General features: G+C 41.5%; 1 protein-coding gene across 2 annotated transcripts in view; it reads right to left on the reverse strand.

The window, feature by feature from the left end:
• The window catches only part of LOC129703572 (ephrin type-A receptor 3-like), a 269,335-nt gene that overhangs the window by 33,908 nt on the left and 208,522 nt on the right, over positions 1 to 26,905 (reverse strand). The window contains exons 9-11 of one of the 2 annotated variants that reach the window (XM_055646161.1): positions 7,633 to 7,700; positions 4,779 to 4,919; positions 3,386 to 3,571 (exon numbers count right to left, since the gene is read on the reverse strand). In XM_055646161.1, coding sequence (XP_055502136.1) covers positions 3,386 to 3,571; positions 4,779 to 4,919; positions 7,633 to 7,700 — 395 coding nt within the window. The remainder of the gene's footprint in view (positions 1 to 3,385; positions 3,572 to 4,778; positions 4,920 to 7,632; positions 7,701 to 26,905) is intronic. The other variant, XM_055646162.1, reaches the window with a different exon arrangement.

Raw genomic sequence — 26,905 nt, forward strand, 5'->3', positions numbered from 1 at the left:
AACACAAAGTTTTTTGCTGTACCTCGGTACACGTGACAATAAACTAAACTAAAAATGCTGTCTGGGCCACACTCAGTACGAGCATCCAAAGCCCTCAGAGGATGAAGAAATCAAAAGTTTCATGACCCCATGGGAAAGAAATTTAGTCTATGTAAAGAAATGTTCCACCTCTGTCCTGAAGGGTCTATCCTATATTTTGAGACCTGGTAGAAAGTGCGTTGCAGGGTGAGTCACTGCAAGTCTGTTTGGATTTTGTGAGGCGAGTGTGAAGTTGAATAATTTTAACTAGAATCTCATAGGTTCATAAGTTATGGGAGCAGAATTAAGTCATTCGGCCCATTCCCATTAAGTTTATTCCGCCATTCAATCATGACTGACTTATCTCTCCCTCTCAATTGCATTCTCCTGCTTTCTCCCCATAACCCTTATCACCCGTAGTAATCAAGAATCTATCTATCTATGCCATAAAAATATCCATTGGCTTGGCCTCCACAGCCTTCTGCGGCATTGAATTCCTCAGATTCACCGCCTTCTGACAAAATAAATTCCTCCTCATTTTTCTAAAAGTGACTCCTTTCATTCTGAGGCTATTGCCTTTGGTCCTAAACTCTCCCACTAGTGGAAACGTTGTTTCCACAACCACTCTATCCAGACCTTTCACTATTCGGTAAGCAATGTCATTACATCACCCACTCTGCCTTTGAGGGAAAGGTGTCTTGAGTGTTGCTGGTTGCTAGATTTGGTGGTGGAGTCAAAGGAGTGGTGATCATTCCCCACCTCACTTGCCTCCCTCCACTCCGTGCCACAATCTCTTTGAGGTCAGCTATTTCTATTCCAAGAGTGATCCAAAACTGATCACAATAATGAATTTGTTTATCTTTTAATTTTCCATTTTACACTAGGAAGCAAAGATCCTATAGCAGAGCGCTCCTTTCACAACCTCCTATAGCAGAGCGCTCTGCTATAAGATCTTTGCTAAGAGGTCCTTGGAAAGGGCCTGTCCCACTTTCATGACCTTTTTTACTCGTGGACATTTTTCATCAAGGTAGAAAAAGTCCCCAACCTACTTGATGCCACAAGTACCTATGATTAGCATCACGACCTACCAATGACCTACCTACGACAATCTAATTTTATTGCCTGAACACCTTCAACCTCTGTGACATATTTGTAATATTTTTGTAAGATGTATGCTTCTTTTTTATCCGCTAGCATATGCTTCTTAATCTAGGTCTGCAATTGAATATTCATGATAATGTGACAAAGTTCAATCCATTTAATTAGCTGTGTTTGTCTGAATTGTTAATATTAATCAGAATTACATATTCAGAAGCATAGTCTGATGATTGTTTTGATCTGAGTGCCAAAAGGCTTCTGAGACAGGTTGCTGTAACCTGTGCAGTTCATTAATCAGTACATGGAAAATAAATATTCTGCATTGCCCAAACCAAGCAACCCAAAAACATAAGATTGAAATGCAATATTAATTAGCGGTGAAGCATATTTTATGAACTATTGTGATTTGTGCCACTGGAGCCTTGCCGTTAATGGGAGGATGTGCAAGGAATTATATTTTAAACATGTCCTAAAAGAGCTGAAACTCTCAACTATTCAAAGTAGACTCTCCATGCATCAATTATTCTGTACAATTTTAAAAACTCAATTTGCATGGATCTGCTGCTGCTTTGATGGCTATTTTCCGCCATAGTTGTCTGTATAACCATTGAATCATAATCCCTGGCTGCCCTGAATAGACACAATTATTGAAAAGTGATGAATGAATAAATCCAAATAGGTAGCAAAAGGGTAGCAGTTTGTAGCAAGATGTTTCAGCAAGTGGATTAGTGATCAAGGTTTCTTCTTGCTGGTCTTTGCAGGTATAGATTGAAACTTCACTGGGGTTGGTAATGTACATAGGATGGAGAAAGGCTGTAGACAAACTGCCCAGTGGTAGACTATTAGGTGTACATTGTAGCTTTCTTGTTTAAGCTGAACGTTTTTTGGTTCACGTTCCACTCCAGAGAACCGATCGCAAACCCCTTGGCTGACACCACAGTGTAGCACTGAAGGAAGAGCGAGGTGCTGGAGATCCAGTCTGTTTGATGAGGTAGTCAGTTGAATGTAAAAGTTTCCATGGCCCATTTCCAAGATGACCAGGGGAGTTAACCCTACAGACTGGGCAATATTAATCTTTCAATTAAGAAGTCTAAACATAGATTCTCGCATTATTGTCACATTGTGTGGAACCGTGCTGCACACAAATTGGCTGCCAAGTTTCCTACAAGAAACCTGTGCACCATTTCAAAAATTAATTGATCAAATGCGGAGCATCTCGGGGTGTCCTGAAGGGACAAAGTAGGTGCTATAAAATTGCAGGTGTCTCATTTAGGATACTGGTTATCTAAAACAATTGGCAACATCAGAACTCTAAGATTACCACGAAGATAGACACAAAATGCTGGAGTAACTCAGTGGGACAGGCAGCAACTCTGGAGAGAAGGAATGGTGATGTTTCGGGTCGAGACCACCACTGACTTTGTTGGTTAATAAATTAAACTTGCTATAATTACCAACTCCAATTTTTGCCCCTTGGTTACAGGCATTCATTTGTGGACATCAGGTAAAGATACAATTAGGACTTGGTTTCTCCCCCTCAATAACTGAATAAGCCCTGCTGATTCTCGCCAGTTAATCTTGTGCAGAAAGCGGTCACTTGGTATTAAGGCACTTTGTGCCAATGGAGCTGGATCAGGGCAGTCACAATAAAAGGTGGAAGAGGCTGGAGGGGCTAAATAGTTTTCTCCGTTCAGTTTGTTCAACGTAAATCACAATTCCTTGAATACCCTTGTATTTCTATTCCCCTCCTGTGTAGTTTGTAAAATCATATTTAATGTTGGAAAACTCCAAGATAATCTCGACATGTTGGCAGCTCTATGGCACTGGAGGGAAACATTTCAGCAGAAAAATTCAGGAGAACAAAGCCAAGTTGACGCACACCAGATGGAGCACTCTGAATACAGCTGCTTCCATGGAGTTGCTGAAATGCAGTCAATTGAGCAGGTGGTTCCTGACTCTTAGGTAATCCCAAAAGGCATCATAATCCTTCTTTAAGTGAATGCTATGCAGTACATGGTGCCCGTATCCAACTAAATTACTTTAAGTCGGGGGGTCTCGCTAAAGTAATTATAATGCCGACTAGTCTCAATTGAAAAGAGATTGTTTCACAATGCAAAACCAGTCACTCCTACAGCAAAGCCCTACTTAAGTTTTTTTTTTAATGAATAAGAACATTCTACCATAAATCGTGGGCACAGTGTTGAAAAGCATACGCCACAAGCAGGGGAGATAATATTCAGTGTGATTGGGTTCTGTTAGGAATACCTACATTTTGTAACCACTCCTTCGAGGCGGATTATGTTGGGGTTGTCAAACTGTCCCATGATGCTGGCTTCGCTCAGGAAGTCCCTGCGCTGCTTCTCCGAATAACCAGCTTTCAAGCTTTTGATGGCAACATAGATTTCTCTCTTCCCAGGTAACTTCAGGCAGCCACTGCAAACCTCCCCAAATTCACCTGGTGATGCAGAAAAAGAGAGTTCTTAATCAAATAAAACAGAACATATCAAATAAAACAGACCACATCAACTAGTAAGATCAGAGGATTAGGGGGGAAAAAATCATCATAATCCGTTTGATTATACATCAGCTATTTCATTTTACGTATGGGAATAGAACTTAATAGGCCACAGAGCCAATCAGTGCATTCATTTTAAGGTCAGATTTAGTTAACATCTGACTTGGCAGACATTTAGAAGTAGATCTCGGGGGGGAGAAATCATGAGCTCAGACTTTACCTGACTATATCCCTCTCGAACCCGCTCATAAAACATTTGTACACAATTCTCAACTTTTACCAGGCAGCAGAAATTGTACCACAGCTGTGGAAACACAAGTTCCTCCAAACTGAATTGTTCACATCCACAGAGACTAAGCCACATTTAGAAATTAATTTTCTCCGTTGAAGGCATCTGAAATAAGCCAGGGCACCAGCTGGTCTACTTAAATTGGTTCCTGCAGTGCTGGGAAGAGGTGCCAAGGCTCCTGTCCCTGATGTCTGTCCAGCCATGCCTGCTTTGGAAGTGTACATGTCAATGGATGCCAAGTGAAGTTAGGATCATCCTGATGTTGTCCTGATTGTTCAAGTAGCCATCCTGATTAGTTCTCCAGGATGAAATGTAAAACAGGAATATAATTTTACTGAGAACACACACATGCCAAGCAAAGCAAGGGGTTGCTGGGGGGCGGGGGTTGAGGCATACCTAAGTAGTAGAGAGCAGTCCAGACCTACCATCTGCCTCAATGGAGACAATCGGACTATCTTTAATCGGATTTTCCTGGACTTTATCTTGCATTAAATGTTATTCCCTTCATCCTGTACATTGTGGATAGCAGTGGATTGTGATTGTAATCATGTATACTCTTTCCAATGACTGGGTAGCACGCAACGCAATAGCTTTTCACTGTACCTCAGTGCACGTGACAATAAACTAAAATAGACCAACGTGGCCCAAGCTTGGTAATGGTCAAGGTTTTGTGTAGAGCAAGGCAGCTGGGTTGTCCATATATGGCACAGAGCAGGGGTAGTGTTGTCCAGGTTACGACTGAGGAATGGTTAAAAGTTGAATGTCACCATCCTTCATACTGAACTAAACAACCATTAAAAAGAATTGCCATATTTTACTTGCCGAATACTCTCTTTCCGACATTGTGTAATTACTTACCACCACCTATGACTCTTTCAATCCGAATGCAGGATGCATCGATTTCCTTTGCAAAGTCTCGCACGGCTTGATTGGGATCCTCGTAGGTATGTGGATGAATGTAGGTTCTATTCCCAGGCAACCTAACTATGGAAGCACAGGCTGAAGCCATTATTAATGTACTTCACATATGACATCTCTTCAATTCACAAGATTTTCAACAAATAAACCATGTCCATGCAAAAAGTCTAATCACATCAACTGAACTTCTTAAACAGGCCAAAAGCCTGCCTGATCTATATGTGACTCCAGGCCTAATGTGGTTAACTCTTAACTGTTTTCCGATGTGATGCCTTCAGTTCAAAGTAATAAATGCTGGTCTCAAAATGAAGGAAGAAAAAAAACCCACAATACATACTGCATCCTAACTGGCTTTGAAAGTTGCTGGTCGTGCTTCACTGATTATTTCCTAGCTCCATCCTGCCAATGGATATCTCATGGAAAAGCTTTCTCCATGTGAAGTCCAAGGGTACTTGCAAATAACTTGCTGAAAGTGACCACATTTACCTTGAGTAATCTGCTCTCTGATCAAGGTTTGTGTGCCCCTTAACTAGTATGTGGATATTATAGCCATGAAAAGCAAAGATAAGGACAAGCTAGGTTACATTTCTTTTCATTTTTGTTCTTATTCCACACAATTCTATGTATTTTACGCCTTTAAATTTGTTTTACATTTTAAATAGCTTTGAACATTTTTACTTTATTTGATTCTTTTCAATGCTTTTTAGAATGCTTCTGAGTGTCAGGAACATCCACAGGCATTGAACAAAGTTGAAGAGGTGTTTATGGGCAGAGCTTATACTAGTTAGTCCTTATGTCTGGACAGCATTGTCTAAGGTCCTGGCACCAAGCAGGACCTTGCTGGATGAACTCTGGTTGCTCTCTACATGGAAATTCATCATTATGGATGTGGATATGGGAACAGATGAACTGGAAGTAGGTGTAAGCCTCTCAAGCCTGCTCTGCCATTAAATAAGATTAAGACTGATCTGATTGTACTGTGAACTCCACATCCCTGCCCACTCCTGGTATCCTGTATTGTTTATGAAAAATCTATCTACCTCAACCTTAAAAATATTCAAGCACAATTGAGAAGGGAATTCCGAAGATTCTCTACCTTTTAGGAGAAACAAAATCACTGCACCTCTCTGTCTTAAGTGGCTGACCTGCTTAGTTCTAGATTCTGCACTAGAGGAAACGTGTATTCCACATCCGCCCTGTCGAGTCTTGTCATGAACCTATATGTTTCACCAGTTGTATCTCATTCAAAGCTCCAGAGGATACAGCCCATCCAATCTCTATCCAATCGGACAACCCTTATTCCGGATGGGTTAGGCAGCATCTATGTAGCAAATGGACTGATTACTTTTCAGGTCGGCTCCAGCATTGACAGTCTCTTGGGTCTCTTTATTCCAGGTATCAGTCTGGTATACCTTTTCTAAATTGCTTTCAAAGCATTTACATCCATTCTAACAAAAATACCAGTGATATTTGTTTCTGTATGCTGCCTGCACAAAGTCGCTACTTTGCAGCACCATCTTTATGTCATACTCAGCCTCACCAGGAACTATGTAACTGAAGCACAAATCCCATACTTTTGGTGTGAATTATTCCCATTATAAGCAATAATATTCTGTTAGTTTTCCTAATTACTGCTGTACCTGCTTATTAGCCTCTTGTGAATCACACACCAGGTCATGCAATCCCCTTTGCAATTTTAAACCCTGCATTCTCTCACCACTTAGATAATATACCTTTTTCTGACAAAATTGCCAACCTCCTGCTTCTCCCATTATACTCCACTTGCCGGATTTTCCGTCCTCCCTGTGACCGTGAGGGTTTTCTCCGGGTCCGGTTTCCTCACACACTCCAAAGACGTGCAGGTTTGTAGGTTAATTGGGTTTAGTAAAATTGTATGTTGTTCTTAGTGTGTAGGATAGCGCTAGTGTATGGGGTGATCACCTGTCAGCGCAGACTCAGTGGGCCAAAGGGCCTGTTTCCACAGAATATCTGTAAAGACAGATTTGTGCCCATTTCTCTGACTATGTAACAGGATGCCATCTTTTGTGTTACCCTCTGATGCCATGAGTTATTATTTACTGCAATAACCTTTAATGTGGTACCTTATCAAATTGTCAAATACCTTCTGGAAATCCACATTTATTCCTCAGTTCCCCTTTATCTACAGCACATGTTATCACTTTGAAGAATTCAATAAATTGGTCAAACATGATTTCCCTTTTGCCAAAACCACATTGACTAACATAAGATTTACTAAGCGCCCTGCTGGAATGTTTTTAATAATGGCTTCCAACATTTTCCATATGACACATCTTCCAACTGACTTGAATAAAGAAGTTATCTTCATGATTCTCTAATCTATGGAATCTTCCCTGAATCTAGGGAACTTTGGAAATGCAGCACAATTGCCGAGCCAATTGCACGTTCACAAAACAAGCAATGTCCTGAACCACCTTAAAAATATATTAATGTTGGTTCATTGCCATCAATCTGGAGCAGAAAAACAAAATTGTTTCCATCAATTTGATATAGCTCTAGAATTAAGCAAATGGAATCTTCAACAAATAATTTTGGTGTGTAGTTGGATTTCATCAGGAGAAACTGCATTTAGTTTTAAATTTTATTTGCTTATTCATTTCTCCTTTAGACACTCAGTGAAAGCCTTTTCAGTACAACTTCTCTGCTGAGAAGCAGCCGACTTGGCAATGTTAGCTCATGATCTCAGTGCGGTCATTTACTTTTTTGGTAATATTTTAAACTGCGATCTCATTTAAACTTTTGTCTTTAGTCTTACCTTGCCCATGATGGAACTGCAATTTTTCCTCGTCTGGGTCTTGCTTTGCTTTGATGTATCCACAGTGCCTTTGGAATACATAAAGGGAGTTACATCAATGAAAAGAATCAAAATGTTCTCTTGCTCCTGCAGAGAAGTCATCGGTTCAACCGATCTAACAGATAAACTGCTCGCTGCGAATGTTATCGCTTTTGTGGTTCATGCAACACCAGAGAAGGGAAATTATAAGAAGTGTTTAAAAAAAAAAATCCATCTACTCCTCATGTTCCTTTTTTCTTTATGACTAAACTTCAGACACAGCTGTTATGAGGTCTCCAGTACCTCATTCAAAGGCTCTCGCTTTGAGCACCTGTGAGACAAAGCCAGGGGACAACACGGCAGCAGTATTGGGACCTGGCCTGTGTTTATTTAGCTTCTACCCAAACACCTTCCAACCAGCACACTTGGAGTGATGAGCAATAGGAAAGTCGCTCCTTTTTTTGGTTGTCCAGACATAAAGGCAATTAAGCCAATTTTAATATTTACTACTGTTCCTTGGGGCTTCTGAACATCTTTAAAAACTATACCGAAGGTAGACACAAAGTGCAGGCAGCATCTCTGGAGAAAAAGGATAGATGACATTTCGAGTCGGGACCCTTCTTCAGACTGAGGTGATGATTTGTATTGGGTCCCTTCTTCAGAAGAACTATGAGTCACTTCTTAACGGTCTCTCATTGATACTATTCACGTGGTGATGAATGCTATCAAGCCATAATTAATTTAACATGTTAGAATGTATTTTTTTATATTTTTGTTGAGCATTGTTTTTGATGCTGATTATGGTGGAAATTATCTGAATTATGGCGGACATTATGTGTTCATTTTTGGAAACCAAATAATCGTCTATTTGCTTGTGCAACTGGAGCAACAACAGGTTAGAGAGTGAAAAAAGAGACCTACATTAGCACTGAGGGGGAAGAGACCAGTGGATAGCCATGCACGGGAGAGGTGGCATAGAGGCTGCCATGGAACCTGATGGGTGGGAGAGGGGGCAAAGGATGCAAAAGATGAACAAATGGAGAAGAAAACTGTGTGGACAGGTAAAAGATCTGTGGGAGTGCAAGTTTCTTTTGCAAAGAAGAGCCAAGATTAATACCATGAGTACCCAATTCCTTTCAGTAATCAGTTTTCAGATAAACGATGGTTTTCTATACAGTGGAACAGTGCCTCAATCCAGAGAGGTTCTTCTTCGCAGAAAGATCATACGGCACAACACGTCATCTGAAGACACATCCTTCATGAGCTTCATTAAGTTCCTTTGCAATATCCAAATGTTGCCATTGTAAATAAATGTTGATTCTACTTCTTCTTCTTGCATATGGCGTGCACAGCCTAAAGTTGTAAGACAACCTGTTCTGTTTGATCTTCTGTTTGTGCATGCCAGGTTGATTGCATTCGTCGAAACAGGGTGGACCACGTGAAGGTTGCAATCTTCCACCCCAATGTTGATTTAAGAATTAAAACAGTACAATATTTCAACCAGCTGGTTATAAGAGGAGATTAAACTGCAACATGCTATTATTGATATTTAGTCTTTGCAATATTGGCAGAATCTTCACCCACCAGTACTACAAGCTTGCATCATGTTATTACCAACTAGGACTGAGTACTTAATGCACTAGTGGAACCTAAGTAGATAACAGGAAAAGACTAGCAGATATCATCCGAAAATCTCTGTCCTGGCTGCTATTCAAGTTATAGAAATTAAGTTACTTATAGAATGGGGTTGAGTGGGAAAGATTGATCAGCCAAGATTGAATGATGGAATAGACTAGATGGGCCTAATGGCGTAATTCTGCTCCTATGATTTATGAACATGAATTTCACTCTGTTGATTCCCTGGAACAGCATCCGTTATGGAGTGAAGATGGGCATTCCTTTCCAAAATCTTGGATTGAAATGCAGCGGTAAACATGGAGAAGTTTGTTGTGAAAATGGTAATGCAGCTTATGGGCCTGACCCACTTAGGCGGTTGTTCAGCGGACTGCCGGCGACTTTCAAGTTGCCGGCAGTCGCCGGGAACTGGAACACACACACACACACACACACACACACACCTTTTTTTCCGAATGAGCCAATGAAATTCACCGGTCAACACCGGCTCCAACCTATGAGAATCTCCGACCTCCTGGCAACCCACTAGGACCTCCTGGCGACCCACCTACGGCACGCGAATTCTCGCTACTTTCCATGGTGGCTTCATTCTAGTTGCCGCTAATTTTTCAACATGTTGAAAAATTAACAGCAACCATAATGAGGCCGCGACTAGTTCCTAGAATGCGGGAACTCCTCACGACCATGAAGGCGACTCCCCGGCAACCACTCGCAAACATGTGGCAACTGCATAGTCTCCTGCAGTCGCCTAAAATGTTGCCTAAGTGGGACAGGCCCATTAGAGTGTAAGTGTATTACTTCAGATATTTGGGAAGGAAACTTTGGTTTATTGTGCCTTTCAATACAATAGGAAATCTCAGTACTCTGTAGCCAATTATTCTTTTAAAGTAGAATCATTGTTAAAATGTTGGAGACTACGGTGGACAATATGTGCATAAGGTCTCCGCAACAGCAATGAGATTTGAGCCAGTTAATCCATTTGAGTTATTAAGCACTGTTCAAGTGTTGTTGAAGTGTAACAAGTTTGTGCCATTCAATGCTTTTCTGCACTCTGTGGGCAAGATGCTGTTATCATGACATAAATCTTGAAAGCGTGTATCGTAGACACCATTGTTTGACTTCTGGATGTAGACAGATACCTGCCCTCAACTGAAGTTCTGCCGCACCTGCACATGAGCAAGAGCAAATGTAATTAGTCTCTATCGGTTTCTTTGCCCTGGATTCAATGTCTTCATGGAAAAACTCGAAGGTGGCAACAGTACAGCACAGGTGCAGGCCCTATGGCCCACAATGTTCATGCCCAACATGATGCCATGTTAAACTAATCTCCTCCGCCTGCAAGTGATCCGTCCTTCTCCATTCCCTGCATATCTATGTGGCTATCTAAAAACAATTTAAATGCCACTACCACCACCATTCCAGGTAAGTGCATTCCAGGCACTTACTGCTCACTGTGTAAATAAAAAACTTGCCCCCACAGATCTCCTTTAACATTTGCCCCTCCGCTTCTGAAATAGTGCATTTGTTTCACAAATATGACGCTAGGCATTTAGGGCTGACTAAGCATCATCAAACCTTTAGTGTTGGAGCATTGTCCTGGTAGAGGATGTTGATATTGGTTCACTTACCCAACAAATACATTTGGAGGTTCTACAGAGATATTACCTATCTCTGTTAAGAAGGAACTGCAGATTTGGAGAATCGAAGGTACACAAAAAAGCTGGAGTCAGCGGGTGGTGCAGCATCTATCTCGAAGGAAATAGGCAACGTTTTCGAAACCCTTCTTCAGCTGAACAGGGTTTCGGCCCGAAACGTTGCCTATTTATCGCTCCATGATGCTGCTAGTTTCTCCAGCTTTTTTGTGTACCTTTGGTGCTATCTCTCATGCTTTGAGATGCTTGCAACAGGTTGACCATGTATCTGAAGCCTATTGAGGTTGTCTGTTCCTCAGTAGAGAATAGTTGGAGCCAGGTTTTCGAATTATTTGTCCTTGAACACATTTCTCTTCAGCCAGCCAAAGCCTATGCTAACTATGGGGATGGGTGAATATTATCTTTGATGACTGCTTTCACCAAGGGATAGCTCCCAAGCTGTGGAAAGCGATAATCTTTTTTCTAAGATCCTGCTGTAGATTGATTGTTGAAGGTCAATGTTGAAAGGCAGAAAATGGGCCTGATTCATTTACATAGATACATAGACAATAAGTGCAGGAGTAGGCCATTTGGCCCTTCGAGCCCAGCACTGCCATTCAATGTGATCATGGCTGATCATCCACAATCACTATCCCGTTCCTGCCTTCTCCCCATACCCCTTGATTCCACAAGCCCTAAGAGATCTATCTAACTCTCTTTTAAATTGACTTGCTGATCTGTGTCCAGCTTTGATGGTTTAAACCAGGCTAACTAAATGGTAAGATTTGTTGCCATAAAATAATGATTTCAACATTTCAACTAAATAAGTTATCAAGTTTAGTTAATATCTTCCAATGAGAATGTGGGCCACGGAAATTCTCCATTTTCATATCTCAATGTAATAGGAATCCAAGCAGCTGCTGCAAAGAAGAACAGATTGTGGTTGCCCAAGTCACCAGAAATGTGTACTGAATAAGTGGACATAAGTACAGCCATCCATCTCTCGAGCAGCCAACCTCTGGCACTTCTGAAGGAGGAAATGTCCAAAGATCACTTCATAGCCTGTAGGAAGAAGTCCATGAAATGAAGAAAAAAGACTCCTCCGCAGATGGCAAGGTTGACTTGTGAAATAAATGTACCAATCAAACAGTTTAAAGTGAAAAAAGCCTTTGAAAAGCAAACAAATATTTCTCAACGCTGCTTTCTCCTTTGTTGTCAGGATCTGTTGACCTACACATTGTGTATGGGGTCTCCGCTGTGTTAATGTTAAGTAAATAACATCCCTATATTGCAACTGATATAGCGATGGTAAATACAGTGGCATAGTAGGCACTCCATTTTATGTTGTTGTTGGGAATAAGTGGCAGAATCCCATTCACTTGTTTATGGCTCCCCGAATTGCAACGGTGAATCAATAGAAAACCTATTTAATGTCTGTCCACCAAAGTTACAATGAATGATTGGAGGTAGCTGTGAGGAAATAGCTGCACACCGTGTTAAAGTTTGTTATCTGAAATCCTAGTGATTGGTACTCGCCTGATGTCTGTCCGCTCTTTTATACTTGAGGAGGAATGTAACATGAAGTTGTTATGTGCATTCGTTGTGCCTCTGAAGAGGAACATTTAAGCATAGTTTTTTTTTCAAAGGCGTTATAGAGTAATGTGCGGTCCAAGGATTGTGAAACACACAGAGTTATCTCGTAATTAATTGTTAACACAGAGCTCAATTTAGCATAGCATTAGGCTAGAACGGTACTAGCAATTGGAGTTTCATACATAATATATAGAGCTGAGACCGGCTGTCAAATCTCACACAAGGTGGTCATTTGACATACTGGGAAGAACAAAATAGTTCACAAACTGAGAATGGTTATGCTCCTATGTGCAGCATGCCTGCAATTTTAGACCCAAAAAGGCAGCACACATCTTGAAGCACAAGGTAAGTTTATATCTGTCTGGTCACTGGATGTCTGCAATATTACACTGCACATCTCGTATGCGTATGTGACGAATAAACTTGACTTGACTACATCTCCCATTCTACCCAGTAAATGTTATTTGTTTGAAACTGAGATTCCAAGTAAGTTCTGTGCACGATGTTTAGGTTTTATCAGGTAGATAAACTTTGGGGTAGATTTCCATTAAGTGTGGTCCAATGATTGGCACGATATTCTAACATGATGCCCAATAGTTGAACTAAAAATAGGTCCATTGTGTGGCACATAGCCTCTCTAATAGCCAGTCAGCGGAGCCTAAATAGCAGGATTTGGAGTAGCCACTGGTTCTTCCAACTTCATAAGTGTAAACAACCATATTTTTTAAAAAAAAACACGTATCCTGATTTTGCCTACAACTTTCATATGCTGAATAAGATATACATGCATTTGGAAAGATAAGGTTTTGGTTAGTATGGTTTAGTGTGTGGGAGATCATGTCTCATGAATTTGATTGCATTTTTTGAAGACCTGGCGTGGAATACTTTATAACTTTGTTGGGGCCCTTTATGTGTAAGGGATTATGGGGAGAAGGAAGGAGAATTGGATTAGGAGGCAGAGATAGATTAGAGAGTAAATTTGATGGGCCAAATGGCCTAATTCTGCTCCTATCGCTTACGTGGTGACTCTTTGCATACCTTGGCTATACAAAACAAATAAGTTTACTGTGACTTGTCACATGTGACAATAAAGTATTCATTCACTCAAGAGAAATGGAGTAATGTTGCAGAAGAAAGGGTCTTCGATCTAAAATATTTCCACTTTATATTTTTAGTTTAGATTTCCAGCAACTCTAATTATTTAAATTTTCATTTTTGTGGGAAATGCTAGGATATTTAAAGTCAAAGAATATGGTTATGCTTTCTGTTCCAATGCGTACATTTATACTTTCCATTAGTTTGCTGTTTTGGCCGAAGCACATAACCAACTTTACATTAGAGCCGCTGATATTTTTGCTTCATCTCTTATAAATTGCCAGTGGCAGGCCATTACATTCGAGCTGTGGCAGTAAGCTACTAGTAAACATTTATGTCACTCATTTTGCTCTGATTATCCACTCAACATCATCTCTCATCTCAAATGAGCCTGCAAACTTTGTTTTGAATTGCCTTCCATCATAATAATGATGATGGCTTGCTCTAGGACTATACATCAGCAAATTCAGTCACGTTTTATGCTGAATATACCTTGTAGTTGGAATGCTGGATATTTTTGCCTTTTGCACATCTTACCAAAACTGATGATCTATTGATTAGATTAACATAGATGTGTGTAGCGCTCTTCAGCCCAATGTCTGTGATGATTATGATACGAAATTAAAAAAATCTCACTGCCTGCACATGACATTTATTCCTCAAACCCTGCCTGTTCATCCACTGTTGGATGTGGTCAATCAGTGGATTAACAAACTGTGGCAATTACCTTTCTCACCTTCTTAAAAAAAATCAGTCAAATTGTTAAGACATGATCTTTCCTGTATATTAATCTGATTTATTATGTAATTGCATGAAATACCATCCATTTTATTTATGATAAATATAGAATTGTTTAGATACGTTGATTGTGCTTTCTTGGTTCTGATTTCTGCTTCTGTTGTTTTAGGCAATTTCTTTAGGAATCTGCTTGTCTCTGCATTTGAGCATATTTCTATGGCATATTTCTATAAAGCATATTCTATAAGGCATATTTCATAAGAGGAATATGCTTTTTTCTACTGATCCGTGCCTTATTGGTCAATGCCTCTCCTCTTCCCTTGAAGCTTGTTATTTCAACATATCTGCATGAGTAATTTTCTTCCAGGGTGCAAAAAAAGTAAGTCTGCATTTCCTGCTTTGCTTTGCTCCTGTTAAAAAAATCAAAGGTCTGTGCTCATTTTCGTCTGATGTCAAATGACCTGAGAGTTTTAAAACCATCCATTTTCACCCCAGTTCTGACACTATGTAATGGTTTGTAGTCAATCTTAACAACACTCAAGAGACTTTGCAGTGTGATTCAAGCTTTATTCTGAATGTCATCTTGCCTCTTGGAGTGCACAGTGTTTCTATAATAGCTCTCGTCTGACCAGGAGATGGTTCTATTCAACGGTGGTTCGGAATCAGTTGACAAATGTGATAATTCTGCCTGGCAGGATGCAAACATCGTCACGATTAACTTAATCAATATCTGTCTTTTTACTGCAGCCATAATACTGAAATGGATTCAAGTATTATGGACTGCAAGAAGTTGATGATAAAGGACATAAATCTGTTTCATTAGTGTCAATGATGCAGAAAACTGCAGCACTATGCGCTGTAAATGAACTCTCTTAGCTCCCATTTGTACTTTGTACACACAGTGCATTCCCTGTAAAGTTATTGTTTCTAGCTTGACTCAATGGCAGCATTCTTGCCTTTGAGTCAGAAGGTTGAATGTTTTGGTCCCATTCAACTACTGATCAAAACACCAATGGCTGAACAATGTCTTAAATCCAATCGCAAAGGCCAGCATTTTTTCTTTGATTGTCAAATTCCTGCCCCACTCCCTGAGAGTGGTCAATGGTGCAGGGTCAGTTATTTGACATTGGTGTATTTGGCTTCCACTCGGCATCAGAAGTGCAGAACCCAATACACTAAGAATGCTATTTCATTCAAAAACAATTATCAATGTGATTTATTCAGGGAAAATTGATATTGGAGTGTATAATACTAAGGGGGGAAAGTGGATAGGGCGAGCTGCTTTAAATACCTGGGAGTCCACATCTGGTTGAGGCAGGTACAACAACAACATTTAAAAGACAACTGCAACTGGACAGTTAAATGTGTAGGAAAGGTTTTGGGGAACATGTGTCAAACACAAGCAAATGAGATTAGCTTAGATGCATATCTTGGTCAGCATGGATGAGCCCGGTATCATTGCCGTTACATAAAGATAGACACCAAATGCTGGAGTAACTCAGCGGGTTAGGCAGCATCTCTGTAGAGAAAAATGGATGTGACGTTTCGGGTTGGGACCCTTCTTCAGACCCAAAGGGTAAAAATAAAATCCTGCAGATGCTGGTTTATGCAAAAGATAGACACAACGTGTTAGACTTTGTGCCTGGCTTTGGTATAAACCAACATATGCAGTTCTTTTTTTCCTCATGAGCTGTGGCATCATAGTTTAGAAATACAGCCAGGCCCACCGAGTCCACGCCGACCACTGAACGCCAGTTTACACCAGTTCTATGTTATCTCACTTTCTCATCCACTCCCTATGCGCTAGAGGCAATTTACAGAGGGTACATTATCTACAATTATGCATAGGACTTTATCTTTAGGATGTGGGAGGAAACCAGAGCACCCAGAGGAAACCCATGTGGTCACAAGGAGAATGTACAAACTCCACACAGACTGAACCTGAGATCAGGATTGAAGCTGGATCTCTGGTGTTGCAAGGTAGCAGCTGAGTCAATCTGCCACCCTCTGTTTCTAATTTACTCTATTTACCATGATGTCAGAACCACACAATATAATGATGGGTGAAGACATATAAACATAGAAAATAGGTGCAGGAGTAGGCCATTCGGCCCTTCGAGCCTGCACCACCATTCAATATGATCATGGCTGATCATCCAACTCGGTATCATGTACATGCCTTCTCTCCATACCCCCTAATCCCTTTAGCCACAAGGGCCACATCTAACTCCCTCTTAAATAGAGCCAATGAACTGGCCTCAACTACCTTCTGAGGCAGATCATTCCAGAGATTCACCACTCTCTGTGTGAAAAATGTTTTTCTCATTTCGGTCCTAAAGGATTTCCCCTCTATCCTTAAGCTGTGAGCCCTTGTCCTGGACTTCCCCAACATCGGGAACAATCTTCCTGCATCTAGCCTGTCCAACCCCTTAAGAATTTTGTAAGTTTCTATAAGATCCCCCCCTTAATCTCCTAAATTCTAGCGAGTTCAAGCCGAGTCTTTCTTCTTATGAAAGTCCTGACATCCCAGGAATCAGTCTGGTGAACGTTCTCTGCACTCCCTCTATGGCAATAATGTCCTTTCTCAGATTTAGAGACCAAAACTGTACGCAATACTCCAGGTGTGGTCTCACCAAGACCCTGTACAACTGCAGTAGAACCTCCCTGCTCCTATACTCAAATCCTTTTGCTATGAATGCTAACATACCATTCGCCTTCTTCACTGCCTCCACTGCATGCCTACTTTCAATGACTGGTGTACCATAATGCCCAGGTCTCGTTGAATCTCCCCTTTTCCTAATCGGCCACCATTCAGATAATAGTCTACTTTCCTGTTTTTGCCACCAAAGTGGATAACCTCACATTTATCCACATTATACTGCATCTGTCATGCATTTGCCCACTCATCCAGCTTATCCAAGTCACCTTGCAGCCTCCTAGCATCCTCCTCACAGCTAACACTGCCCCCCAGCTTAGTGTCATCCGCAAACTTGGATATGTTGCATTCAATTCCCTCGTCCAAATCATTAATATATATCGTAAATAGCTGGGATCCCAGCACTGAGCCTTGTGGAACCCCACTAGTCACTGCCTGCAATTCTGAAAAGGACCTGTTTACTCCTACTCTTTGCAGAGTAGGAGTAAGACTCTGTAGAAAGACAGTTTGAAGTTTTTCTCCAGAGTTTTCACATATTGTTTATGGAAGGAAATGGACAGTGAACTTTACAGGTCAAGACTCTTCATCTGGATTCTAGGACCAGAGGTTATAGCCTCAGAATTAAAGGGCGTTCATTTAGAAAGGAGGTGAGGAGGAACCTCTTTGGTCAGAGAGTTAGTTAATCTGGGGAACATTGCCACAGAGGGCTGTGGAGGCCATGTCAGTGGATGTTTTTTAATGCAAAGACAGACAAATTCTTGATTAGAATGGGTGCCAAGTGTTATGGGGAGAAAACAAGAAAATGTGATTAGGCAGAGATCAGTCATGATTGAATGGTGGAGTGGACGCGAGGGGCTGAATGGCCTAATTCTACTATAATGTGAACTTTTGGATGACTGACTCATCTGTAATTAGATGCATGAAAACTTTGGAGAAGGTGGAATCAGTAGAGAGGGCTCTCAGAGCTGCTTCCTTGTAGGGATTTATCCATAGTCACCACCTATGCAAGGGAAAGAACGCACTCAGGATATGGTGATGGTGTGGTCATGCATTTATTGAAGGGTATGATTTCACGAGTGTGACGACGTCAGGCTGTGCTTGACTAATCGGTGGGACAACTCACCCAATCTTGGCTCGAGTCCCTAGTTGTTTGCCAGAAGGGCCTTGCAGGATTGGGCGGGTCATTAAGTGCTCATTTTAAAATCTTGTTCCAGTTTAATGCCAGGTTTTATCCTAATTATTCCACATGCATCTGTTTTGATGAAACTGAATGAATTGCCAAGTCAATTCAGGGCAACAGTTTGAAAGGTCAGCTACTTAACTAGGGTTGTTTGAAAGATACAGATTGGAACCAGGCCCTTTGGGCCTCTGAGTCCATGCCAACCAGTGCATACTCGTTCTATGTTATTGCACTTTCTCACCCATTCCCTACACACTAGGGGCAATTTTACAGAGGCTAATTAGCCTACAAACCCGCCAGTCTTTGGGATGCGGGAGGAGACACCCTCATGGTCACAGGGAGAACGTGCAAACTCCACATAGACGACACCTGAAGTCAGTATTGACACCTGGGTCTCCTGTGCTTTGAGGCAGTAGCTCTACCAGCTGCGGCAGTGTGCCATACATAATCCAGTGTGGAATCACAGTGGGCAAAGATGAATAGAAAATCCATGTCCCTTCAAAGATTCATGGATTTTGCTCACATTCTTATGAACCTCCCACCAAATTCTATCACTCACCTGCACACTCAAGATAATTTACAATGGCTAATTAACCCACCGACCTTCATGCCTTTAAGATGTGGGAGGAAACTGGAGCATCCACAGGGAATCCACGTGCTCAGAGGGAGGACATGCAAACTCCACACAGACAGCACCCGAGGTCAAGATTGTTCCCCGGTCTCTGATACTGCGAGGCAGTGGCACTACTTACTGTGCCACTATGCCAGCCGTCTTTAAAGGATTTAATGAATCTGATTTATCTAAATGGCAATATGGACATTGACAGGTCATTATTACCGATGGGAGTGTTTCATCCCCAAATTGTTTATTTAATGGGTGGCACAGTGGCACAATGGTAGCAGCTGGCACAGTGCTGCAGTGGTAGAGTTGCTGCCTTACAGTGCCAGATGTTTGTACGTTCTCCCTGTGACTGCGTGAGTTTTCTCCGGGTGCTCCGGTTTCCACTCATACTCCAAAGATGTACAAGTTTGTAGGTTAATTGGCTTTGGTAACATTTAATATTTTCCCTAGTGTGTAGGATAGTGCTAGTGTATGGGGTGATTGTTGGCCGGCGCGGACTCGGTGGGCCGAATGGCCTGTTTCCGCGCTGTATCTCTAAAGTCATAACTGAATTTAACCTTATTATTGCTAAGGCAGCTTGAGTACCAACTGTGGCTACAATAGCAGGAAAGTAATTCCTTTGGCAAGGGACCGGGTAAAGGCAGAGCTGCAGAGTGGTTTGGTTTTGGGCCATTGATCAATAGACATGAGTTTGAATCGCATCGTAGCAACTAGGGGAATTTAAATCCAAGTAATGCAATAAATCTGGTATTTTTTAAAGTTAGTCACTGTGACGCTAACCATGAAACCACTGAATCATTGAAAAAACCCATCTGTTTCCCTAATATCCTTCAGGGAAGAAATCTGCCATCCTAACCACAATCGGCTTACGTTTGACTCTAGATTTATCACTATGATGGACTCTTCATTATCTCCTCAGGTCAGGGCTAATTAGGGATGGAATATAAATGTCCGTATGTGTCGAACAAATAAAGAAAGAGAAAAAAAAAATTTGATCTGCCTTACAGTGAAAAAGCAAAGTGGGGATGCTAAACCCACAAATGACAGTGAGTTTTTATGTAGTTTTTACAATTTTTTAGAAAGCTGACCAAACACTGGCTCTAACAGGTGTAGATAATTCTTTCACCAAACTCTACAGCTCTCTCATTGTCTCGTGGTATTCCCTGAGCCAAACTGTTCATAATGTATGTCGACATGGGTCTGAAGATGTGTTCCATTCTGCCAGAAATTTCTAAAAGTAACTTCAGAACTGGTGGAAACCCTGGAACCCCATTTTAAAAGTGCAGATTTATGACCTGAACCAATTGTCACAACAAGCAGGGAATCTTGCAAAGTCTGGAAAGTTAGGGAAACTCTGCAGATTGTGAAATGAATCAGTCTTTAAGAAACATAGATGCTGGAGTAGGCCATTCGGCCTTCGATCCCACACCGCCATTTAATATGATCATGGCTGATCATCCAGAAACAATACCCAGTTCCTGCTTTCTCCCCTTATTCCTTAATTCCATTAGCCCTAAGAGCTATATCCATCTCTCTTGAATACCTCCAGTGAATTGGCCTCTACTGACTTGTGGCAGAGAATTCAACAGATTCATAACTCTCTGGGTGAAAAAGATTTTCCTCATCTCAGTCCTGAATGGCCTACCCCTTATTCTTAAACTGTGACCCCTGGTTCTGGACTCCCCCAACAACGGGAAGCTGCTGACTTTTATTTTAACTCCTTTAATTCGTGAATAATTGCAATGGCATCTATGTTATCTGACTTGCAATGGCTGAGTGTTACCTGACCTGAACTGCTGACTGTGTGAACTAAGAGCTGAGTTTGGCATTTAAAAGCCTATTATCCTAAAGCACAAATGGGCCCATTTGGTTTATTTGCCTCCAGTGAATCTCTCTAATGTGCTCTATTACCACGAGAGGGAAATTAATGGCAGGGGCAGTTGTTAACTGGATAACATAGATCTAAGTAGCTATCCAATTCCCTTTTGAAAGTTATTCTTGCATTTTCCCTACCATCCATGTGGACTTTGTGTCCCAGTCCACCACTTAACAGCATAAATGTAATTCCTCTCATCTTTCCCCCAGCACATTTGCCAATCATCTTAAATGTTTGATCTGTGTCCAACCATGCTGCCAATACATCTCCCATCTCTATAAGAAATAATAATTTTACTAACGTTTATTAAACATCTCAGCGTAATGTGCTTACTATATCTTGGGAGGCGGCTCTCTAGTTCATTGGGTCCCAGCAGAGCAATCCCATTCTCTTGCTATTTATTCCCTCACAACTTTATTCTTGGTCTCTTGCCCATCGGCTCCCATTTGATTTCAATTTATTTTAGCTTTTTACCTACACGAGAGGTAATTTCCAGAAGCCAGTTAAACCAGCAGCACATCCTCAGGATGTGGGTGTCTATTTTTGCCATGGTTACCAGTGAACATCTGGGCAATCACACAGAGGATGTACAAAGTCCAAACACAGTGCCAGAGGTCAGGATCGAACCCAGGTCCCTGGAGTTGTGAGGCAGCAGCGCAGACTGCTGTACCATTCTTCAAAGGAGAATAATATCAGCTATTATCACTGCTACCATTCTATTGATCTCTTCAAGACCTTTGCATCCTTCCTCTCATGTGGTGCTCAGAATTGCTGATGCTCTACTCCGACTGAAGCCTACCACTGCCTTTATAAGCATGTTTGGTCAGCACTAATCGCAAACTATCTTCCTCCAGCAATCACTGTGGGAGCCCAGGTCATAACGCTACTCCATTTTAAACTGCTTTAAAACTATCTGCAACAAAATGCCACAAATCACACTGAACAGAAGTGCCCACGGATCACGTCAGCTTTTTTTTTTGCTTATGTGGAGCCGGGGTAAAGTAGCTAACCTCAGTAAAAGAATCCCAGGTTCATGTTTTGAGTAGCTGAAATCAATAATTTGAAGAATGCATTTTTTATGATCCTGTCCTCTGCTTTCCACCATCAATGTGAAACTGTGGTTGCTGAGAAGATAAAATAAAGTGGAGAGGGGGGGCTTGACATTGCATCCTGATTTCCTGCTTTGTTTTATTAAAGTTTTATTCTATTTTAGGTTGTATTTTTCCACACTGAACTAATTAAGTCGCAGTGTGTGGGATCGTTAGTGTGCTGACATCACATATATGACCAGATTTTTTTAAATCAGCTCTCAAAAGGCTTTCTGCTGTTTGGGAAGGTTAGATGTTGAATATGCTTAAGCTATAGGCCACAACATTGCTATAAATTAGTTATCCTAATACCCCTGTCCCACTTAGGAAACCTGAACGGAAACCTCTGGAGACTTTGCGCCGCACCCAAGGTTTCCGTGCGGTTCCCGGAGGTTGCAGGTGGATGCCGGAGGTTGCATGAAGTGGAAGCACGTAGGACGACTGACACAAAACTACGGGAACCGCACGGAAACCTTGGGCGGGGCGCAAACTCTCCAGAGGTTTCCGTTCAGGTTTCCTAAATGGGACGGAGGCTTATGTCTCCTGCCTTTATCCTTTGGGCTTTTTTTCTTGTATGAACTTCTTGCTAAAAGCCAAATAGTCATAGTCTGCTTATTCTGGGCAGAGGAGTAGCCTGCTTCCCTGTCTACCCATTGCTATGGTTGACTCATTAGTTTTGGCAGTACAATTTGGTTCATTTTGTACTGCTTGTACTGCCAACATCACTTCAGTAGCATTTTAAGAGAACTGCCAAATACACTGCCTGTTCACACCATATAGAGGGTCTGTATATGTTTATGTGATTAGTAAGTGTAGACTGTAGGCAAATAGTGTTGCTTACACTCTTTTAACCTCGATATGGAGCTTTGATTGCAGCTGCTCTCCAGTTTGCTTGCACCCGCCGGTCTCAGGCTTATTTGGTCTCTATCTGTTTCCACAGTAACAAAGCCGCTATCATCTTTAGGCTGTGTTTGTCGACATAAACTCTCAGCTCTTGTGAGCTTGACGACTCACTGCCCTGGTTTGCAGCAACCAGTTGGAACCCTCTCTTGCCGTTATCTGTGAATATCCTGGACAAAGATTTGTAGAGCATAATTTCAACATTTGTGGACCATGCAATGCTTCAAGATGTAACAAATAATGAAGAGGCAATTAGAAGACCTTATTTAACTTAAACATCTGAGGCTTGTCAAAGGCTTAGCTTCCAATGCCCATCTCTATGTGCCATTGAGAAGATGGTGTGAATTGCCTTCCTGACGAGTGCATTTTGATCCACATTTCCAGAACTTAGATCCAGTGATGATGCCACAGCAGTAACAAATATCTCAGTTACACTGTATATGACTAGGAAGGGGCTTTGCAGGTCATGATGTTGTTCTCATGTTCTTGCTGCCCTTACTGATTAAGGTGATGCTGTTGTACAAGTCTTGCCAAGTATTTGCACAGCATATTACAAATGGGACACTTTGCAGACTCCCTGTGCTGGAGGTGGGAGTACATAATGTATAGAGTTGTGAGAGGAGTGCCAATCGAGTGGGCTGTTTGCCTTTTGGGTTTGGACCCTTAGGGTCGGGACCCTTCTTCAGACTCAGTGGGTGGAAGAGGAAGAGCTTGAAGAAAGGTCCCAACCCGAAATGGGTCCATTATCTCCAGAGATGCTGCCTGACCTGCTGAGTTACTCCAGCACTTTGTGTTTATCTTTGGAATAAACCATCACCTGCGGTTCATTGTTTCTGCACAAACTTCCGATAACTGGATTGAGCTGTAAAAAGGGAAGATGAAAATGTTTAAAAATAGTGGGTTATTATAGTATGGATTACACAGTGAAGGGCCAAATGGAGAATAATTGAATGCAATTTTAATGACGGTGGAAATATTTGTGTAAAATAACCGCCCGCTAAGTTGTGCGAGTGGAGTGGAGAATAGGTCAGGTTGGATAGCTAGGAATAGGTGCTACGGTCAAATGATGATCTCTGCTGTCCATTGAGTCCACAAATATACTGTTGGTAATATGACTTTGGATTTTTGGCAAAGGTGGAACTGTTCTCTGAATGATTCACATCAAGTCAGCCATCATTGTGAAATTGAATGGCAGAAATTGGGTGACAGCTCAGTCAAGATTCGCAGGCAAGGAAGGTTTGCTAGTGCTACACGGGTGGGTTTAAAGTATTTCCTTCATGGCGCTATATCGATGCCCCTTGCTTGTGTCCTGTGCTTTCGTGCCCCCTTGAATGATGAAACATGAAGTGAAGACAAGGTGGTCTGCTTTCTGTTTTGACAGCACACTTCAGCCGTACAAATTTGAAAAGCCACTTGCAAAATTGTTAAAACAGCTGTATGCAATTCCGTATTTGAAAGAAGTGGTTCTCGTAACTGCCACTGAACAAGGAAGAAGAATGAATCAAAGTAAAGTTGTTTGGTTCTTGAAAGGTGGGATTGTTAATAAATGTCACGGGTAGGGGGTAGGTGGGGAGGCTGTTGGGTTGTGGAAGAAACAACGTCATTCTGCATCTACTCCATGTCACACCTGGCATTGACATTCACTGTTGCTGACCTCTGGAGAGAAGGGACTTAAGGGATCGTACTTGAATCCACAAAAGTTAAATCTAATTGGGATGTTGTTTTGTTCACTGGTGACTTCCTTCATCTACATTATATCCATGCAAGGTTCCAACATTGGAAATTTTATTTTTTTCATTAAATGTGTGGATAAAATATCTCCTCAAATGGGAATCCCGCACCGGTGGAAATTAAATAGAGCGGGGAACCAGTAAACATTGGAAATGCACTTGGGTGACGGCTTATGTGTGGGGAGGGTGCATTTAAAATAATACTCCTGTTAAATACATTAACAGATGGAAACTTGGCAACACTGCTTGTGATGATTGTTGTTCTGAGTGTGCAGAAACATGGGGGGAAACATCTGAGGAGTATAAGTTGTATTGATGGCAACATTACTATGATCGGCAGGTGAGTGTGTGACCATGGGATACAATATGGTTATAAGATGGCCGACAAAGAAACCGTGAAGTAGAAAGGGTTTATCTTGTGCAAACTAAAATCGGCCATTTGCAATGAACTATGATCCTAAGGAAACACGCATAGGATCATTTTGTTTCCTGAACTAACTTTATTTAGATGTGTAGGAAGGACCTGCAGATGCTGGTTTACACCAAAGATAGACACAAAATGTTGGAGTAACTCAGCAGGTCAGGCAGCCTCTCTAGACAGCATCTCTAGAGAAAAATAATAGGTGATGTTTTGGGTCGAGACCCTTCTTCAGACTAAACTCTCAGGTTCTCAACCTGAAATGTCACCTATTCCTTTTCTCCAGAGATGTTGCCTATCCCAGCAACCCACAGTTGCTCCACCAGTTTGTGTCTATCATTGTTCAGATGTTAGTGCTGATGCAACATGATTTTCCGTACAGATTGTTTTGGAGGCCAGGGTTGAACATGAGTCATTGGCACCATCGGTGTAGCAATCCTATTATGACCCATTAATGCACAATAATGGAAACCGGGATTGCGTTGACCTGTTCTGTTGCTAGCCCACATTACTTCCCAACAACTTTGGGCAATGTTCAGTAGACTCCATCTAAAGAATCAGAGATTTGTCCATTGGCTAAAAATGGCGACCCATAACAAGGGGAAGGAATTAAGAAAAAAAACTATCGTGGAACAGATCTTCCATTGCTCTGAATTTGTCAACTCCCCGCTCCACACTGTTTGTTCTAGCCCAGTTCTCTGCAAACTTTCTCTGGGAATCCAGCTCCTTGCACTTCACTGTGGCCAACTGAAGCCTCCGGGCTGCCTCGACACAGGCAGTGGGCTGCCCTCACAGAACGGCTTTTACAGCTGGTGAAAGCCTATCTCCAGACTCGTGGGCTGCTAATGCGGTTTGATTGTGAATGACTGTCTTTAATATTCACATTCAGTACTATGCAATAATGAAAAAATAACTGCTACAAACAAAACGAACAACATTTATTTAGCAAAGAGCACACGCACAGAGTACAAATTAATTAAATCATTAAAACAAACTTAAATTGACAAAAACACACTATATGTTTCTTCTCTGAGGACTATGTCTCCTATTCACTAGATGTGAGGCCACCACATTGGCTTGGGGTTAACCTAGCATAGCCTTAGGGGAAGGTTTCCTAGCCCCGTTACTTGTTGGACTCTGTCAGGATCACACTGAGGCAGCACACACAACAAATGTCATCATTGGCATCTATTTGATAAGGGAGAAGGGGGGGGGGGGTGAATAATTCATATTATTCAAGCAATCTTCATTCAAATTGAATATATACTTCATGATTCTCGAAGGTGGCCCACACATCTCAAGGATTTAGGAAATAAATAATCACTGTGCAGATTTTCGATTGTCCTGAAATTGGCAGTTCACTTACATTTTCAGGTGAGCACTGCATTGATATTGCAGAATGGTTAGAGTGGCAAAGAATGCGTATGGTATGCTTGTCTTCGTTGCTAGGGGCATTAAATCCATGATTCGGGAAAACATGTTGCAGCTTTATAGGACTTTGATTAGGCTGCATGTATAGTATTGTGGGCCATTCTGGTTGCCACATTATAGAAAGGATGTGGAAGCTTTAGATGAGATGTAGAAGACATTTTCTCAGATTGCTGCCTGGATTAGTGGATGTTAGCTATGAGAGGTTGGATGAACTTAGAATGTTTTCTCTGGAGCATCACTGGCTGAGGGGAGTATAATATATAGAAGTAGATAAAATCATTAGAGGCAGAGGAAGGGTCGACAGTCAAAACCTTTTTCCCAGTGTGGACATTTCAAAGACTAGAGAGCATAGCTATAAGGTAAGATGGCTAAAGTGTAAAGGAGATGTGGGAGGAAGGTTTATATTTATGCAGCGGATGGTGGGTGCCTAGATCCTGCTGCCAGGAATGGTGGTGTTTAAGTGACTTTTAAATGGAAGCAGTAAGATGCAGGGAATGGAGGAATATGGATCATGATCAGGCATAGGAGATTAATTTAACTTGGAATCATGTTCAGCATGGACATTTTGGGCCAAAGGGCCTATTCTTGTGCTATGTTCTATGATAGCTACCAGGATTTAAAGAGTGGTTGAATAGGGAGTTAGATGTGGTCCTTGTGGCTAA

This window comes from Leucoraja erinacea, chromosome 14 (assembly GCF_028641065.1).
Source record: "Leucoraja erinacea ecotype New England chromosome 14, Leri_hhj_1, whole genome shotgun sequence".
In the NCBI taxonomy this organism is placed as follows: domain Eukaryota; kingdom Metazoa; phylum Chordata; class Chondrichthyes; order Rajiformes; family Rajidae; genus Leucoraja; species Leucoraja erinaceus.